Genomic DNA, 21093 nt, shown 5'->3' with positions numbered 1-21093 from the left:
AAGTTCACTTGTTTGTCATGGACTGAAAAAAAAAAAAACCTAAAAAACATTTGTTTTATCCTTATGAAGATGGAGAAGATACAAAACTGTATTGTTTCAGACTAAATAATTATGAAATAATTATACCTTTTCATAGATTTCCTAAACCTTTGGATTGATTGCTGAATTTCACAAACAGGCACATTTTCATCCTTGACCATTCAGAGCAGTGAATTTACTTATGACTCAATGGTCTCTGTTTCCCGGCAGCGTGGGGAGACTGCATTGCACATGGCAGCCCGGGCAGGGCAGGTGGAAGTGGTCCGATGCCTCCTGAGAAATGGTGCCCTTGTCGATGCCAGAGCCAGGGTACGTGCTGGTGCCAGAGGTTCTCTCCTACTGCGTGCATGAGTTTCACCTTTATGACGGAATGCTATTCTTCATGTCCCTGACTTGGAAATGCCATGGATTGTACACGAAAGTATCAATTCAATAGCAGTTTTACAGGCAAAAAAGGAAATGGTATAGTAAATATACACAATGGAAAATGCACCCCAATTTCAGAAACATTAACTTTGAAAAAAATGTATAATTTAGTCTCTAAGAAATATAGCATTGACTAGCCTAATAATTTTTTAACCTATGGAAACACTTTTACTTATATCTTTTCATGAATTTAAAAAATTTACCGTATTATAGACATAGTATGCGTATTAAAATATATTTCTTACCATAAGCCAATCAAATTGCCACAGACATTCCTTACTAGTTACTTACAAGCAAATTATACTCAAAGTTTTAATGTTGTACCTTTATCTCTATTATTTTCCTCCTTTCTATCATGAATTATACTTTTCTTCTTACTCTGATTTTACGTATTTAGACAGTCTGCACTTCTGTGATTCCAAGTAGAACAATTGGGGTCTGGAGATTACTTGATCAGATTCTCTTGTTTCTAATTGCTTCAAATCCCTTCACAGCTTGATTTTTCCTTCCTTCCTTCCCTTTTTTTTTAAATTCACTTCCCATTTGCTTTTCTCACCTTCTTCCTCTACACTGAATATGCTAGTAATTTTTTATCAGTGTACTATATCTTCAATTTCCTTTTTCACATCGTTCCTTTAATTATTTATTTATTTATTTTTTGCACTAGCATCTTTGGGATTCTCTCTGCTTCAATATTTGAAGTACCTAAGCTAGAACTCACTTCAGCTTGACTTGTACCATCATGACTCCCTTTTAGAAATGGTATTGTATTAGAATGAAAACATCTGGCTGGAGTCCTTACACATTGTTATTTCAGGCAAGTCATTGCACTTCTAGGTCCTTAAAATATAAAGGTTGGACTTGAAACTCCTTTGCAGACTTCCTTAATATTCTCTGACTCTATGAACTTAATAGAATTTTTTCTACAGACCTTCATGAAAAATCCAGTGAAACATGGGCAGCCTTAACATTACTCTTGTCCTTTTGGATTTTATCTGCCTTTTTATCCATTGTGTGAGCAATGTAATTTATGTTCTTTCGTAATCATCATTGGTATTTTATGCTCTTATATATTTAGAGCTTTTGTTATCCAAACTGTATTCTTCTCTGCCTTGGCACTTTTCTTGTTTTCTCTCACCCCCAAGACTTTTTTTTTTTTTTTTTAACATTCATTTATTTTTGAGAGAGAGAGTGAGCACAAGTGCCTACGAGTGGGAAAGGGGCAGAGAGACGGGGACAGAGGATCCGAAGCTGGCTCTGCGCTGACAGCAGAGAACCCAGTGTGAGTCTTGAACTTACGAACTGTGAGATCATGACCTGAACCTTAGCTGGATGCTTAACTGACTGAACCACCCAGGCACCCCTTCCAAGACTAGTTTTTAAGAGCAGTTTTCGGTTCACAGCAAATTGAGAGGAGATTGCCCATATACTTCCTGATCCCACACAGGCATAGGCCACCCCGTTATCAACTTTCCCTATAGGAGCAGTACATGTGTTAGAATTGAGGAACACACGTTGACACATCATAATCCCCCAAAGTCAATAATTTACATTAGGGTTTACTTTTGGCGTTTCACATTCTGTGGGTTTGGACAAATGTATAATGACGTGTATCCATCCTTATCATACAGAGTAGTTTTACTGCCCTAAAAACCTTCTGTGTTCCACCTATTCTCATTTCCTTTCAAGCTTACCTGGCATTAGTTATTTAAAAAATACACACACACACACACACACACACACACACACACGTATATATATATACATATAGTTAATCAATGCACTCTGAGTATCATGAACTTCAGTATTTTTACCAGAAATGTGGTAATATTTTTAGTAAATATTTGTAATCCATATTTAATAGTAAAAGGGTTTCCTGTTTATCTCTCAAAATTAAACTGCTTAATATCTTTCTATATTCAAATTTAATGTATTTTATTTATTTTATTTTATTAGAGAAAGAGAGAGCACAAGCAGGGGAGGGGCAGAGAGAAAGGGAGACACAGAATCTGAAGCAGGCTCCAGGCTCTGAGCTGTCAGCACAGATCCCGATGCAGGGGCCGAATTCGTGAAGCACAAGATCATGACCCTAAGCCCAAGTCAAACGCTCAACCAACTGAGTCACCCAGACACCTCTAATTTATTCTATTTTTAAAGGAAATTTGCTTATTTTCATGTATCTTTGCCAATTTTTTGTTATCAATTTAACTTGTTATTTATCACCTTATGCTTTTTTGGGTACCATCTGCAACCCCTTCCTCAAAAACCACTGGCTACAGACTCTTTACTGTGAAATATTATAACATTTATGTATGTGTTTATTTTTACACACAAATTCCATCAATTCTATTGTTTTGCTTCTCTTTTTCAACTACATTTAATGCCATGGTCTACATATATAAACATCTATAATTTTTTGTTCCTCCTTATTTAAGTATCACATTTTATGACCCTTTGTTTTTTCAACTCCACCACCTACCCTAGGATGCAAGTGAAATTCCTTTCTTATAGCATCCTTCTGTGGTGGACAGGAGAAACTGCCATAGCCTTATATAAAGGCATGCTAATGAAAGGTCATTATGCATGACATCACCTGGGGATCCTGTTAAAATGCAGATTGAACTCAGTAGGGCTGGGATGAGGTCCAAAATCTGTATTTCTAAAAACTCACAAGTGATGCCCATGTTCCTGATCCTGGGATTATGCTGAGCAGCAAGAAGCTATGGTTTTCCTTTTCACATGTTGTATTTTAAGTTGTACTTTCACCATGAGTTTCTATTTTTATTTAGCCCTTTAGGTTTCCCTGGAAATCTTTGATTTAGTTAACATTTGTACAGTGGTTTATACTTCATAAAGTATTTTAACACAAATTATCTTCTTCAACACACAGAACAACCCTGTGTTGTAGGGTGGTTTCGATTTCTAAAATTCAAAATGTTGCCGTCTTGCCTGAGGTCATGGAATTAGAAAGGATGAGAAAAAGGTTCCTCCTTGGTTCTGTGTCTTTCTCCTAGGTTTTCTCTGCTGACATCATTATCTCCCTTTCAGATGTAAAGGGAGCCCTTATCTCTTTCATCTAAACAAACAACAGGATTCTAGTCACATTTCCCACCTGAGCTGTTCACTATGGCCAGGTTATCCTATCAAGCCTGGGTTCCATGCCCATTCAGGAGGTGGGATGATATTATTGGCAGTCCCCCCAGAGCCACGTGTAGTGTGGGATGTCCCCTTCCCCCAAAGGAGGGAGGGAGGGAGGGCTCTTCCCAGAAGAGTATTGAACAGAAAAACCAACATCTATCTGTTCTGTTTTACCTGCTGGTTTCCCAGCAAGCATACACACATGCCTGCGCTTCTGAAAACTCTGTTAACCTAATACATTGCTTTATAATTCACTCTGTGTCAAAGGGGAGATGGTCAGCAGTTACACTCAGGTACTACACTGAACTCCAAGGGCAAGTTCTCTGGATAGTCTATACTTCTTAATCAGGTTTGGAAATAATATCTCCTGGTTATATAATCATGGCACTATTCCTAATTTATAATGAAAGAAAAATCATGTACTCACAACAGTATCTCTCATTTGAAAAGTGCAAGCGGCATACTCTCTTCAACAGTCAAGAACGCAAGGCATATTTTGCTGGACAGACTGGGGAGCATGGACTACAGTGGCATAAGTTCTTCAGTCAGTCCATATGCTTGCCCTCAGACTCTGCTCTCATCAAGGTTCTTCCTTGTCCCGTATCCTCCATGGACATGACCGAGAGAACCCCTGGAGCCTGCCCATTGGGGAGCTCTCTTGCTTTAGGTGCCCATGTTCTGTTGGCATTATATGGGGGGCTGACATTTGCTTTAGGGATTGAGCAATAAGAAGACCCCTAGGCTTAAACTCACTTGAAACTTAATTCACCTTAAAATTTTAGTCAGCTCCCAGTTGATTAGGTTCCTGGGAATCCTGTTAGCTAAGAACTAATAGCAGACATTTTATCAAATCTTTGAACCTTGTCCCAGCCATTACTGTTTCTGACCCTTGGTAAACGAGTTGGGGCTCAGCAAGTCTTCCTAATTTGGGAAGACTGTAGCTTGTGGTAGTAAGGCAGAGCTCATCTCTTCCTGGTCCAGGCTGTATCACAGTCAATGACACTTTATGATGAGGGAATAATTATTGCCCCTTCTATTTGAAAGAGGCCTAGAGGATCAAGCTAACCCCCCCCCCTTTTAAATCTCTTTCCATCAATATTATTTTCTGTGCTTTCCCAACTCTTTGCCTTGGCTTGAATTAACTTTAGCTTGGGACAGCAAATTCAACTCTTGCAGTTCAACAGGGAAATAAATAATTCTGCAAACCTTAGAGGTCTTATATCTCTAGTTACCATTGGGAAGACTTTCTAACCAAATTTGTTCTTCTCTTTTTCACTTTCAGATAGGACTGTACCAAAAGTTGAAGAAAGGCAAGACAGCTTATTTCTTAACTTAAACAAAAACAAAAACAAAATGAAGGAAACAAAATCAAGTGCCTGAATGCTCTGTAGTCTGAGAACCAAAGGATAACTTAACCAAATACTTGGCTGTTACTAGCCCTAGATTAAGATGTCCTCATTGCCCCAATTCTTCCACTCACTCATCAAGAACACCTTTTAGATTATGTCACTTGCAGTATCCACCTCTATCAAATTGTTGGGCAGAAGTGCAAGAAGGGAAACCCGGAAACAACAGATATTCATGATAGCTATTCTCAAGTTCTTCAGTTCTTTTTTGTTGTTGTTTTGCTCTCCATTTATCCTCATAACTCAGTTTTCCCCATTTGTCTATTTTCTCTGCTATATATTTAAAAACAGTTGTATCTTCTGAAGTGTTGCAGTCTCCTTTCCTATTGAGAGTCGCTTCATTCTGTTAGTTTCCTCAGTGGCCAATGTAACTGTGTCTATTTCAGTAGAATGTATAGAGGAATAAATATCTTTTGAATCCAATGCCTGAGTTCAAGTCCTGTTTTAATAGCCTGGTGATAATCCTGGAGAAATACTTTAATTCCTCTTAATCTCAGTTTTCTAGAAAATGATACTAATACTATATTTTACGCCTTCTTTTCAGGTCTTTAGTAAGACTAGGATCAAGTATGCATCATACCTGAAGGAAGTTTATAAATTGCAATTTTTCAAAAAATTCCAATTCTCTTACTAAAATACTTGTATTATTGTTATTTATTATTTACTTTTCACCACCCTGAAATTCATACAATGCTATTTCCTCTCATCCTGAATACTTCTTTTTTCTGGTACTTTAAGACACTGCATTTATTTGAACAGCTCTTCCCCCACTCTATTATATCTTTTTTCCATTCATTCTTAGCTCAGTATGCTGACCCAGATTTTCCTTCCTCACTCTGATTATGACATGCCTTTGGACAGATTGTAAAGACATACCTTTTTTCATCACCAAGATTATACTCAACTTTCTTTTTATAAGAAGATGGCTTGGCCTGGTTCTCTTACACTGAAATGAAAGCATTTTTCTGACTACACATTAGAGTCAGGTGATTTCTTGAGCCTCCTCCAACCTATCCTCCCTATTCGTAGTACCAGCTATGTCTTCTCTGTGTTTCTAAATGAAAAGCACTCGGCAAATAGTTAACCCCATTTGCTTCTTGCCAGAGTTCCATTTCATCTTTGAAGTCCTGGATCCAAGTCCCAGAACTATATGCAGTGTTTCCTGGGACAGCAGTTTTTAAAAAAAATCAGATTATGATATCTTCTTTTTATGCAGTCCCTTCTTGAAGAAAATGACGAGCATTTGTATCCTTGGCTTGTTTGAGTTAAGTAAGAATGGTTTTCCCTGGATCCCTTTTTTTTCCTCTGGATATAGTTCCCAGAATAAGTACTGTCTCTTAATGAAAGCTTTTGGATGAGAATCTAGGTCTTAGGCCTCTGGACTAGATTTTTTTTCTTACTCAGAACCACGAGTTGGTTTGTATTTAAGCATTAGTGGGGGCTAAAGCCTTAATGAGTTGAGAAACATGTGGGTGTGCCCCGGAAACAATGACCAAGTTCATGAAAGTACATACTTCTAGAAAAGTCTAAGGAAGATTTTGTGACCAAACAAGTCACCTCCATAACAAAATATACCATAAATCATGGTCAGAGTAGTAATAATATCGTTTTGGCTAGGCGCTACTAGAAATTCCAAGGAGACACGAGGAAACATCTGAGTGAAATATGTCATCAGTGAAGTTTGGCTTGTTTTGGCACTAATTTTTTACTTGACTTGAGTTGTAGGAGGAACAGACGCCTTTGCACATTGCCTCTCGCCTTGGTAAGACAGAAATTGTCCAGCTGCTTCTACAACATATGGCTCATCCAGATGCAGCCACAACAAATGGGTACACGCCCCTGCACATCTCTGCCAGGGAAGGCCAGGTAGATGTGGCATCAGTCCTCTTGGAAGCAGGAGCAGCCCACTCTTTAGCTACCAAGGTAAGGGGATGGCTCCATGACAACATGGACCGGGAAGGATCTGAGTCAGGATTCCTCTGTTCTATATAGAGTATTAAGAAAGGTAGATCTCCTTTAGGCCTCTGACTTCTTCCTATTTAAATATTTTAGATTCATTTTCTAAATCATCGAAGGGGATTGTGAAATTCCATACCATACCTTCAGTAAAGAGTGTTAGATTCCATCTTTCTAGTTAGATGTGTTTCTAATACAGGTATCTAGTGCTTTAACTGAGATTATTTCCATAGAGCAAGGGCCACTTTCTCTTCTCTTTCCATCATAAAATGTATAATGTAGTCCCAAGAGAAAAAATATAAGATTCTCAAATACATTGAACTAGTATTACTAATGAAGAAAAAAATTGCATTAAATTGGCAATACTGTATTTGCTAAGAGTTTTAGTACTATCTAGAAGTTCACCTCACTTGATCTTGTAATTTTCTAACTGTGGTATCAGCCAGTTATCATTCCCATTCTGCTCTCTAATATTTATAGGCTATATTCTTGCCTGAGTATGTACAGTCTCTAAATAGAGCTGTGCTAGAAAATCACTTCATTTGTTGTGTATTCTTTGTATATGCCAGCCTGAATTTGACTTATGTTCGGAGTTTCATGCCGGGGTAGAGTAATTTTTCTCCACTTTATACATCCTATTTGAAATTCACTCTGTGGATGTGACTTAGAATAAAACACAAACACACTCAGCTAATCAGTGCTAAAGAAATTGGACGAGTACAGAAGAGTAGGGAAATGAGACAAGTTTAAAGCCTACCACAAGTGTGTTGTTTGCAAGGCAAAACAATTCCCATGAGTACAGCAGTGATTCATATTATTTAAAAGACACTTTCAATTTGCTCATAGTAAATAAGCATAAGTACTACATCTGAGGGAGAAGTATGAACTGAAGTAGTATTGTCGCATCTGTTGTACTAGCAGAAGGGGCAACCGCTAGCTATGACTTAATCTGGTTGCCTGTGGCATGTTTTCAATGTAAGAAATTGATACCTATTCAAATGCTGAAATCTGAAGAGTTGCCAGGAATTTAAAAGTCATTTTTTAGAAAAACCCAAACCCAGAAACTAAGCAACAAACTACTAATAGCAACAACAACCACCCAAGAGAGACTGGGTGATTGTCTCGTCAGATGAAGGTGGTAAATAATTTCAGGTATCTAAAATATAGAAATAGAGAATAAAATATGTGCCTTCCAAAGTTGTTTAGGATTTCAAAAATATGTCTAGAGCAATAGTAAAGTGCAGCAGTCAAATGGAAGGGAATATTAAACTGACCAGTTTAACAGTGGAACTCACTGGGGTTCTGATGAATAGTTGACTCATCATCATTAAAGCTGTTGGAGTGTTTATACATATCAGAGGGTAAATGAAGTCCTGATGAGGTTAACATAGGGAAAGTAGGAATGTGTGACTTGAGATGCTTTCTAACCTCTATTTTGTGATTCTACATTAAAGATTCTATGTAGTTTTGTCTAGTAATAGGTTCCAAATTTATAAAGGGGCTGGATCACTCTTCCAGCAGGACTTTAAGGGTAAGGCATTTATTTTTCTTCCTTACCACATGGTTTTTTTCTCAAAGGATTCTTCTTCATCCTGATTGTCACGCCAACCATTGTGTGCATTGAGCAGACGGAGCACATTAACAGTAAATGTTGGCTTAAATGGGCTAGTGCAAGGAGGAGGAAATACTTCCTGTATTTGTCCCACACTTGGAGAAAGTGAAAGACTCACTCTCCTCCAAGGACTTATTAGTGCCAAAGGGCTCAAGAAGAAATAAAAAGAAAAAAAACATCTTAAAAGTAATTTGTGTGGTGACACTGTGAACGGGCAATATTGTTTCTGGGGAGATACTCTGTATTGCAACGAAGGCTTAAATGGTCCCAAGGATAAGCTATATCTTACACCACCTACCGCAGGCACATTTACTTTGTGTGTTGTACAGGCCCTGGTCAGCTTTAGAATTCTCCCACTCCACTGTAGTGCCAGAAGAGCATGTGGCTAGACTGTCTGGCCAAGAGGATGGATTTGAGATCATGGTGTAGGAACTGTGCCATCCTTGAGATCTGAGCCCAGCGACTTGGCTGTTTTTGTAACACACTGCTAATTACAGAGAATGGCATTAGTCAGGCACATAAGTCATTTAATCTATAAACATGGGTAAGAGAGCATTCTTTTAAAAAAGCTTTACACTGTGGTGGGTTTAAAGGTCTGATGTCAATCAGCTCAACACTGTGCCAGAAGTAGAAGTGTATTTTACAAAAGGAATTGGTCTTTTATACAGCGCAGGTCTTCTGGGAAAGGGGATAACAGGAGGTGCTTTTTAGTAGTGAACATTTTTTTCTCTGTCAGCCATTTATCCTGCTATTTCTGCAGAAGATACAAATCAACTGAATCACAATAATAATATTTTTTTTTTTACCATTGCTGCTGCAATATCCTAAAATTTAAATGAAGAAATTTGGAATTCAGGTATTATAAAGAGAAGGCAGCTATTGTCTCAGTCCTATTAATTTTAGAGACAAGAAAAAGCCAAGCTCCCCTCCACATCCTGCCCAACTCACTAATGAGAGCCATTTTAGGGACACTGGTAGCTTTTTTTTTTTTTTTTTTTTTTAATTTTTTTTTTCAACGTTTATTTATTTTTGGGACAGAGAGAGACAGAGCATGAACGGGGGAGGGGCAGAGAGAGAGGGAGACACAGAATCGGAAACAGGCTCCAGGCTCTGAGCCATCAGCCCAGAGCCTGACGCGGGGCTCGAACTCACGGACCGCGAGATCGTGACCTGGCTGAAGTCGGACGCTTAACCGACTGCGCCACCCAGGCACCCCTGGACACTGGTAGCTTTTAAATCCCAACCCCATAAAGTCAAATGTCAATTTCTAAGCCCTCAAAATAAAATTTGTTTTGTTCAGTCTACTAAGTCAAACTCTTGTGCATTAAATTTCCTTCTTTTTTTCTAGTCCTTGTTTGTGGCTCACAGATTTAATGCTTCTCATTATTTCTCCCAAATAGAGAGACCCAATATAGTTTGCTTAATATGTTAACAAATAAAACAAGTTTTGTTAGGAGTCACAAAAATAAATATTACATTTTACTTTTGTTCTTCACATTCCAGAAAGGTTTCACTCCCCTGCATGTAGCAGCCAAGTATGGAAGCCTGGATGTGGCAAAACTCCTCTTGCAACGCCGTGCTGCCGCAGATTCTGCAGGGAAGGTAAAGGTTTTTACTAATACGTGACATTTTTCAATTAGCAATAATCGCGCCTCGGATAAACCTCATTGGCTACGATACTGCCACTGCGCAAAGCTAATATGTGACATTTTTATAACTCAGTCAAGTTGGAAGCTTTGGAGATCTGTGCTTCAGGGTATTTTTCCCACTCTCCTGAAAGGAATATGAAAGCAACTGATGAGACTATGCCAAATAGACATGATGGCTCTCTGTCCCGTGACCTGTCCACATACACACCAATTTAGAAGGCATTTAAAGCTGTGCCTCCAATGTATGTTCTTGTCACAACAGGGCCCAGAACATCTCTAAATTTAGAAGAGCCCTTGCAATGTTAACGTAGTAATTCTTGCATAGCATCTTAGACTTCTTTTTATGGTGGATATCAAGATAACCTGTGCTAATTAAAGCTCAACCAAGCGTTTTCAGTTTTAGCTAAGTTTCTAATATGAAAACCATTAGGCATTTATTTGATTTTTTTATTGACCGTATTAATTAATTAACACAGACTTAATATACATCGGTTTCCATGCATTTTGGTAGCTTCAGGGCAGCTAACGCTAATTTATTAATGCTGAATTTAAACACACCCTTTACAGAATGGCCTTACCCCACTCCATGTTGCTGCTCATTATGACAACCAGAAGGTGGCACTGCTGTTACTGGAGAAGGGTGCTTCCCCTCATGCCACTGCCAAGGTGAGGACCGCAGAAAAGGGTTTACAGATACAGGGTATAACTATAATCTGACCGCACGTGGGAATTTTTATTTTTTTAAATTTTAATTCCAATATAGTTAATGTACAGTGTTATATTGGTTTCATGTGTACAATATAGTGATTCAATAATTCCATAAATCACCCAGTGCTCATCATGACTAGTGCCCTCCTTAATGCCCATCACCTGTTTCACCCATCCCTCACCCGTCTCCCCTCTGGTGACCGTCAGTTTGTTTTCCATAGTTAAGAGTCTGTTTCTTGGTTTGTCTTTCTCTCTCTCTCTCTCTCTCTCTCTCTCTCCCTTTTTTCCTTGGTTGTTTGTTTTATTTCTTAAATTCCACACATGAGTGGAATCATATGTTATTTGTCTTTGATTTCGCTTAGCATAACACTCTCTACCTGCATCCATGTTGTTGCAGGGAATTTTTTTTAAACACATGCTATGGTATAATTTCAAGTAGTTCTAGTGATAGTAGCTTTTGATATTGACTTTTTAAAAAATTTTCTACCAGTTGCTTCCACAAAGTCGTTTAAGATTTTTTACCAGTCAGTATAGATTAAGGGGATGTGCCTACGAACCAATAGAGATGACTCTTATTGCCAACACTCTGTTTTAGAGACTGAAGTTTTGAATTTTGAGAAATGAAACCTCATAAAGGCAGATAGGTTTTTTCTTTTCCCCTGTAAACAGCATGTTCTCCTATAACATAACCTTTGAATTGTTCATTCCTTTAGACTTCAATTTTTTCATTGTGGTATATGTAAGACTCTTTATTTCTTTTTCTTTAAATAGTTCATCCATGTCAACTATAACATACATCCTTTTAAGTCCCTAGGCTAGGAATTCCTTTTTGGTGTACATGTAGCACCAATTTCCGAGATGGTCCCAATTAAGACTTGTACCTATGGATAGGGCATCTTTCGCCATTGGAGCTGTCCCTTATTTACACTGAAAATACACATGAATGTCATATGATACATAAAGTAGTCATTGTACCTTTTATTAATCCATTCGGCAAACATGTATTGAGAACATATTAGGATTTATTTAAAAAGAAAAAGTATTTATTTTGTTAGGAAAATAGTCATGTAATGTTAGATGACATAATAAAACAGCTCAACCACCGTTTATTAGCCAAGCACTGTGCCTACCACTTTACATACAATATCTCATTTAAATTCATAATAATCCTTTGAGATTGGTGTCATAATAATTTCTATTTTACAAATAAAGAAATGATACTTGAATAGGTTAATTTTTTTGTTCAAAGTCACATGACTAAAAAGCAATGGAGCTAAGATTTGGCCTCAAGCAATTTGACTTTAGAACCAGCACTCTTTTTTTTTTTAAGTTTATTTATTTATTTATTTATTTATTTATCTATTTATTTATTTAGGTAATCTCTACACCCATCATGGGCCTCAAACTCACAACCCCAAGATTAAGAGTCAGACGCCCAACCGACTAAGGCACCCAAGCGCCCCTAGAACCAGAACTCTTAACCACTAGGTCCACTGTGTCCCAAAGCAGTAGAGAGAGAATTAGTCTACTTCTATTATGCAAATATGTACTCACATGTCTATTTAAATTACATAGTTATACATATATAATAAAATGGGATACATTATATAAAAAGTATACTCTGTATAATATTATATATTTCATATATAAGTATGTTACATATATTATAAATATACACAACTTTGTACATATAACTACACATATGTCTGCATATATATTTATACATTACATATGTATGCATATTTTATTGGTACAAATATACACTAACAATAAAATACTTAAACTATCAAAAAAGGAGGACAAATATTGATAATTATGCTTATCATTCTTATTCCTTGATACTCTTTTCTTAGTAATCTCATCAATTCTGTATTTATTTGATGTCTTTCTTCCTGCTAGATTATAAATACTTGAGGACAGTAATTATGTAATATTCATTTACATATTCCTGAATTACCTCATACAGTATTATGTGGGTTCTCAATACATTTAAATGAAAGAATGAAGGCTAAGAAACTATTTCAATGGAATAAAAAATATCTGCTCACTTAACATGCCAGTATTTTTTTCATGAACTTTCCAGGCTGGCCATTATCAACATAGATATGAAAGATTTCATCAATACCCAACAATACTTTAACTCTTCCTATGTATAAAGAAAGGATTGTGGTAAAACATTGTTCTCCTCCCACAAGAGACTCTCAATCTACTTGGGAGAGAAGATCTAAATTATAAAATAATCTGTATGGTTTTGCCAGAGAGACAAATATATCCCTGATCTCTAGCCTCTATGGTGTATGGTCTTAGCCACATGCATGGAGTCCAGAAGACCAGGTAGAGCAATCCTCTGCTTCGGAGTTCACAGTAGCATGGGTGTTCAGGAGACTCCTCTGGTATCTTCCACTCAACCACCCCAGCCTGTCAATGAGCATGAGTCCTCTGGGACTACTCCAAAAAGCCTTCTTGGTTTGGACCCTCACTCCCATCTCCACTTTTTTTAAAAAATTTTTTAATGTTTATTTATTTTTGAGGGGGAGAGAGAGAGAGAGAGACAGTGAGCATGAGCGGGGGAGGAACAGAGAGAGAGAGGGAGACACAGAAGCTGAAACAGGCTCCAGGTTCTGAGCCGTCAGCACAGAGCCCGACGTGGGGCTCAAACCCATGAACCACAAGATCATCACCTGAGCTGAAGTCAGAGCTTAACCTAGGCTGAGCCACACAGGCACCCCTCCCATCCCCACTTTTGACTGTTCACTGCAACCACCTGTCCCAGCCACAGACATAATCTCTTGGGCCTTAGAATCTGTTTGCTTCTTTCTACCAGAGCCCAGAGCTTTTCTTAGTTTTTATTGGATTTTTTTTTTTTTTTTTTAGTTATTTGATTCCAAAAAATGTCACTGTACATGAAGTATGAGGGCTCTTCAGATCTTTTAGGTCAAGTATCTACTGGACAGTCAGATCTCTTATATTGTCAAAATTGACACTCTCTTTGATGATCTCTTATGTTGTTTTGATAAAACCTGCTGTTCTCCTCCACATAAGCCTCTGACTTCCTAACCTTGGTAAATGTATTCTGATAATTCATCTAATTTGTGTAGAGCCTATGTGCAGGGATGGGAGATGTTCGGATGGAAGAAAATACACTACAGTGCCAAAAAAAATACTAAACTTATATGGTCCATAAAAAATTATGTGTCCTTTAAAGGAGCTCTTGGTTCTAAGTGCAGTGTTCTAGAACACCTGAAGCATCTGGGACCTACGATAATATCATGAAAAGGCTTCTAAGGAGAGTTGCCAGATTTCCTCAGCAGCTGAAAGGGAAATATCATTTATTTGAACTGAAAGAGGCCTACTTTTACTTGGAGAAATGGGGGGCAGAGTAGGTAGATAACATAGGACATTGAGGAACAAGATTCGATGATGGTATATAAAGACACTTAAATTCTGAAAACTACTTTTTATTTTTTGGTTCCCTTTGCAGTTAGGCTTCAGGAAATAACATAACCTAAAATGACCTCTTATGATAAACGCACAAGAAGCAATTGATCGTTATGCGGCCTTTACCTTCGTTATAACACAGTTAATGTCAAAACCACCATTTTTAGTTTCTATTACACATTTTTCATGGAAAATTCTACCAGAAAAAGAAAGTTCTACCTTTGAAAAAAGAAAAGGAAAGGGAACAATATAGGTTCCAGACTTACATTTGTTCCATGGGTCTGTTTGTTGTTTCTTTTAACCAAGTATAGGGTTTAAGGTGTAGCTCTTGTCAGCAAAGTCTGAATTCCTCTGGTCCTCTCTACAAACTCCCACATAAAACTAGTAGCCTCATGTTTCTATTTTTGAGCTCACAGGTTATAGAGGCAATGGAAGATCTAGGATTTTACCTGGCCACAGGATTAATATAAGCTAGTTTTTTTTTTTTTTTTTAAATATCTTTTCCATTAGAATGCAACCGCTTAAAGACAGGGATTGTATCTTGTCCACCTTTATATCCTCACACTCTGCCTGGCATGTGCTAGCTACTTACTAAATAGCTATTGAATAAGTAAAAAGTACAATCCAGCTAGAAGCATAGTCGCAGGAGTGTTATAACAAATATACAATATAAAATATACAATATAAAATTCCATTTTATTCTGTACTATTAAAACTGTATCCGAAGCATAGCATTTAGTTCTGGGTAGCACAGTTCAAGACCAGTGTTGACAAACTAAAATCAGTCCAGAACAGATCCTCCTTAATGGAGAGGTCTGGAGATGGGGCTTCTATCAGGAATAGTTGAAGGACTGGGGAAGTTTAACCTGGGAAAGAAGGGTAAAGGGAGACATGAAAACCATCTCCAGGTATTTAAAGGACAGTCATAGGGAAGAGGAACCTGGCTGGTTTTATGTTGCTCTGCAGGAGACAACCTATATTATAAAAAGAGATGTTAAGCTTTGGGGTTTTTGTATCTATACCTGTCTTACAGTAGAATGGGTGCCTTTTGATGTTGGTTGTAAAGATACGAGTGGGTGTTGTTGGATGGGAACTTTAATGGGTAAGAATCTAGATCTACTGTAAACTCACTTTTTAACTTTTCTATTGATTAGAGATTCTTATTTCCTATTGAATATATATTCCTACTTGAATATATATGCAAAGATATATATTAAGGCAAGTGTTAAACTTACAATGTATATATGTTTTTGTTTTTGTGTTTTTGTTTTTTTGTTTTTTGTTTATAGAATGGCTATACTCCTTTACATATTGCTGCCAAGAAGAATCAAATGCAGATCGCTTCCACACTCCTGAACTATGGAGCAGAGACTAACATTGTAACAAAGCAAGGAGTAACCCCACTCCATCTGGCCTCACAGGAGGGGCACACGGATATGGTCACCTTGCTTCTGGATAAGGGAGCCAATATTCACATGTCAACTAAGGTATTCTGTTTTTGCCTCTTGTTTTAGCCAAGAGTCTCTCAGATGAATGTAAAGAGAAACCAATCAAAGATAACGTGTAACAAAAAATGGGGGATATATTAAAAGGAAATAGAGATATCTTATAGAATTCAAGGACAGTAACAGTCGAGTCTTCCGATGAACAAGAAACCACAAGGAAGCAAGAAGCAGACTCTCTGCCTATATGGCTACATTTCTGAATCTTGACTTTTCCCTGTGAGTCAGTTTCATTTACCTGTCTCTGCAGATCTACTTTCTCTGCTTCTCTGTGTTTTGTGAGCAAAGTGATGACCCCATAGCTCCGAAGAGGTAACATCACTTCAGTTTAAGAAGTCAATCCAGATTGCCATAGTACCTGCTGGTCATAATCCCAAATTTCAGACAGAGACAGTAAGAGTGAGGGATACAGAGAGAGGTGACAGTTTTCTGGGATCTGGCCCAAACAACTGCGTCTAAGCTGTTGGTCCATAGCCACTACCCAAGCCATTTTGGAGCCTGATTGAGCATCAGAGGCACCTGAGAGGTTGGGGGGTGGGGACAAGGAACTCGCTAGAAGTCTGTATAGCCAACTTCAGCCTAGCTTGGGTAGTTGTGGTGGTGGTGGCCAGGGAATTAGTGTTTTTAATAAAGGACTGCAGTCATTTAAGCCTTTCTCCAGAAAATGGCTCCTGAGGACAAGCACATTAACTGTAATAGAGCAACAGTTAGGAAGAAGAGGAAAAGATATTATTCAAATATGAAAATATTTGGACTTTACAAGTACATGTCTGTCTATACATCTCCCTCTTTCTCTCTATATATATATCTATAACTCAACCTACCTACCTGCCTGCATACCTACCTACCTATCTATGTAATGTATAGTAAAACATTATACTTACATATACTCCCCTGGAGCCAGCTGCTGAGAAACTAAAAGTTGAAGCCTATGTTTATAAGTCAGTTCATCATTTATATATTTATTTTTATTTTTTTAAGTTTATTTATTTATTTGAGAGAGAGAGAACAAATTCCAAGCAGGTTCCGTGTTGACACAGCACAGAGCCTGATGCAGGGCTCTGAACCCACGAACTGTGAGATCATGACCTGAGCTGAAATCAAGAATCAGACATTTAACGGACTGAGCCACTCAGGTGCCCCAAGTTAGCTCATCATTTAGATCTCTTAATGCTTTATGTAAGACAAGTTATAGGTTTAGTGAAAATTAAGTTTCTTAGGATTTTTCACAAACGCACAAATACAGTGTTTTCTACATCTCACCGTTGAGCTAATTAATGCTTTTGGAGACTCAGTTGTAAATTGGTCTTTATAACATTTATCAATAGGTTATGTAGCATTATGTCCTTTAGAAATAACTATGAAAGGGGCACCTGGGTGGCGCAGTCGGTTAAGCGTCCGACTTCAGCCAGGTCACGATCTCGCGGTCCGTGAGTTCGAGCCCCGCGTCGGGCTCTGGGCTGATGGCTCAGAGCCTGGAGCCTGTTTCCGATTCTGTGTCTCCCTCTCTCTCTGCCTGTCCCCCGTTCATGCTCTGTCTCTCTCTGTCCCAAAAATAAATAAACGTTGAAAAAAAAAAATTAAAAAAAAAAAAAAAAAGAAATAACTATGAAAAAGACAGTTGTCTTGAATGCCTCTAGAGTCCTTTTCTGTGTCTTTATCACTCAGAAATGCTCCAGTAAATCCCTTACCCTTATACACTTCTCTGTTCTCTATCTAAAGTCCTCACAGATTCTTTTTTATAGTCAGAAATAATTATAGAGTTAGCTCTCCAAAAGATATTTATTTATATTTTAACATGAATGAACATGATTAAGCCTTACATTCAATGTATCAGCTGTCATTATAGTCTGGGGCATGGATTTCCTTGTGGTCATCTAAACCATGCCATTCAGGTGGTCATTTACCTACTGGGGCTATTCTCACTATGAGACCAATGGTAGAATACTTCATTTAACATCAGTATATGAAGAGGGCAGAGAGTTTTTATTGTCCATTAAAAACAAATATGCATTTGAAAATAAACACAAGAAATCCATAAACAAATCAAGCAAAATTTTGAGGAGAATGAAATTCTAGGCATTTCATGAAACTGATCATGCAATGCTTCTGATACTGCTATTTTTAATTTGTAAAAATGGTGTACTCATATCTGGAATCAGTTAACTATGTACTCTCTGATAGTATTCCTCTAAACATATTACTTCCTTTGAGGGAGTTTTATCAGTCAGTCAGTGAATCTTTATGAATATTTTTGAGTTGCATACTTCACAGTGAAGAAATATTTTCAATTTTGAACCACAAACTAATTATGTTATCTTCATAACAATGATTTAAATATTAGATTTGAGTGCTGTCCTAAATGAAGGTATGATGTATTTGTCACTAGAATAAAACTTTAGGGAATACGCTTATATATATCTTAATAATAATACAATATATAGAATCTATCTATAAAAATATAACCTTACCCTTTGGTTGGTATTATAATGAGCTAATGCAACTGCAGGTAAAAAGCAAAGCCAATAATACATTTTTCTAAAGCCTTTGAAACATGCATATATTCTTTTGCTATTCAAGACCAACTGCAATCAATAATTTCATACTCTCCAAATGATTACTTCTCAATAAGAACTAAAATATAGAAATTATATTACATTTCTTATCCAGTCACCATGTGATAATGAAAAAACAGTTGTAGAGTCCACTAGTGCATCTCAGGAAATAAGTTCCTCTTTTTGAAAAGAAGTCCTTCAACATCTTCTATTTTCTTGATTTATTAGAAAAGTTTTCATAATTTGATTTAGGTATGCAATTTTATCATAAAAAAGTGTAGAGGACTCTCATCTTGGCTGTTAGTTTGCAATCTTATATTGTAGAAAATCTATTCTGCAAATAGTATAGAAAACAGCAGATACATTTGACATGCCATTTAAAATATCTTTGAGATAGTTCATGATCATTTCCCTTCGTAGTCACTTCAATGACATTTTAAAAGACCAATTGTGTCCATAAAGAGAAATATTTTTATGTTTGCTGTTTTCCTATGAAGAAACTCAAAATGAGGAAGAATCTTCTGTTTTGTCCTTATATTCATGTTGTTCAAAATTTAGGACCGTATAGTATTTGTTTAGAAGGACATTTTGGGGCACCTGGATGGCTCAGTCAGTTAAGCATCTGACTCTTGATTTCTGCTCAGGTCATGGTCTCATGGTTCATGAGTTCAAGCCCCGCATCAGGCTCTGTGCTGACAGTGGGGAGCCTGCTTCTCTCTTTCCCTGGCTTTCTCTGCCCCTCCCCAACTCGCCCTTTCTCTCTCTCTCTCAAAACAAACAAATAAACTTTAAAAAAAGTCCTCTTTTTTCAAAGTTTATTTATTTATTTTGAGAAAAACTTAAAAAAAAAAGTCCTTTTTTTTTCAAAGTTTATTTATTTTGAAAGAGAGAAAGAGCGAGAGCGGAAGTGGAGGAGAAACAGAGAAAAAGGGAGAGACAGAGAATCCCAAGCAGGCTCCACATTGTCAGGGCAGAGCCCAACATGAAGTTTAAACTCCCCAACTGTAAAATCACAAAATTAAGAGTTGGATGCTTACCCAACTGGGCCACCAGGCACCCCAAGAAGTAAGCACATTTTAATGCAAAAGGTCTATCTTCCATCTCATCCTGATGGTTTATAGAACTGAAAGCTGAGCTCAGCCAAAACTATAAGGATTTCAAAGCCCCAGGCCTCAAATAAAAAAAAACTTCTTTCTAATTGGAGAATGTTTTTCTCTCTGTACATTTATTTTTTTAATTTTGTTTTTTAAAGGTCAGAGGACTTGTCCATTTCTAGGAGTATTCCCTGGCTAGAGATCATGAATTTTCAAGAACATGGCTTAGCTGTCTCAACCTAACCTGACTGCAAATCCATGGTCAGGGGAGGCTGGTCAATTCTAATTGGATGTGAATTGGAAAGTGGAGGTGGGGGTGGGAGTAGGGGTGGGCAGGTGGATGGGGGCTGACAACTCAGAACATAAAGAAACTACCTCAGTATACAGCTGCAGGATGTACAGGAAGAGGATGAATATCCCAGGTATTTGAGCAATAGTAGGGGGAGAGAAACATGGAATGAATATACTGCTAACTAGCATACAGGGAAGAAACTTTTGTTCACTGATATATTCAAATACCTACAACACTTCATGGCATATGAAAGGTAGTCAGAAAATACCCATTAAATACACAAATGATTTAGGATTTAAAGGGATTCTTTTAATGTCAGTTTTGTTTGTTAGAAACTACTTGCACATGTAGTGAGGCTGCCAGATTGTGGCATTGACTTAATAAACCAGTTGTTCTCTCTTCTTTCATCTTGTATTAATTCATAACTGTACTTTAATTGCATATACAAATAATCAAAATATTTACTTGATGTGTAGATGCCAAACATTTTACATAAAGCTGGCCGATTTATGGTGCTGTATATAAATGATGGTGTCACGGGGCGCCTGGGTGGCTCAGTCGGTTACGTGTCCGACTTCAGCTCAGGTCATGATCTCACGGTCCGTGAGTTCCAGCCCCACGTCGGGCTCTGTGCTGACAGCTCAGAGCCTGGAGCCTGTTTCAGATTCTGTGTCTCCCTCTCTCTCTGACCCTCCCCCGTTCGTGCTGTGACCCTGTCTCAAAAATAAATAAACGTTAAAAAAAAAAATGAATGTTGTTTGGAAGCTTATTAGCTGAGTTATTTTAAGCACATTATAATATAACATAAATACATCATATATAATATAAATATTTAAGTACATTATAAGTACCCAAATGTAGAAAGTGTAATTTGTTGTTGAAAGTGTTGATTAACTTAGAGAATATGTCATAAATGGAAAGACATATTAACTTTGAGGGTTTGTCTTAGATATCAAAAGTTGCAGGTTCTGGGAGACCCTGTGAATTTTCTGGGATTTTTTAAATAGCTATGACATTATAGATGATGAAATATATTTTCTTTTCCAAATATACCCATTCGCTTCCCTTCTCTCTCTAGAGTGGACTCACATCTTTACACCTTGCAGCCCAGGAAGATAAAGTGAATGTTGCTGACATTCTTACTAAGCATGGGGCTGACCAGGATGCTCACACAAAGGTAAAGCAAATCACCTTGAAAAGTGTGACAGGTTCTGAACTGGGTGACTCCCAGTAGCCCCCATTTAGGTCGCCCAAGTCCAAGCCCCTCTCCTCAAAAGT

The 21093-nt window shown here is 37.5% G+C and overlaps 1 protein-coding gene and 1 pseudogene across 50 annotated transcripts in view; one reads left to right on the top strand and one right to left on the bottom strand.

Annotated features, from left to right (window-relative positions):
* Positions 1 to 21093, top strand: part of ANK2 (ankyrin 2) — a 682786-nt gene that overhangs the window by 568020 nt on the left and 93673 nt on the right. For all 50 annotated transcript variants that reach the window (XM_045469598.1, XM_045469715.1, XM_045469646.1 and 47 more), the window contains 6 exons: positions 250 to 348; positions 6735 to 6932; positions 10081 to 10179; positions 10794 to 10892; positions 15662 to 15859; positions 20894 to 20992. In XM_045469598.1, the coding sequence (XP_045325554.1) occupies positions 250 to 348; positions 6735 to 6932; positions 10081 to 10179; positions 10794 to 10892; positions 15662 to 15859; positions 20894 to 20992 (792 nt within the window). The remainder of the gene's footprint in view (positions 1 to 249; positions 349 to 6734; positions 6933 to 10080; positions 10180 to 10793; positions 10893 to 15661; positions 15860 to 20893; positions 20993 to 21093) is intronic.
* On the bottom strand, positions 10062 to 10274 carry LOC123596668 (annotated as a pseudogene).

The sequence above is a fragment of the Leopardus geoffroyi genome, chromosome B1, assembly GCF_018350155.1.
Source record: "Leopardus geoffroyi isolate Oge1 chromosome B1, O.geoffroyi_Oge1_pat1.0, whole genome shotgun sequence".
Taxonomy (NCBI): Eukaryota; Metazoa; Chordata; class Mammalia; order Carnivora; family Felidae; genus Leopardus; species Leopardus geoffroyi.
This window is presented reverse-complemented; position numbering and strand designations above follow the sequence as displayed.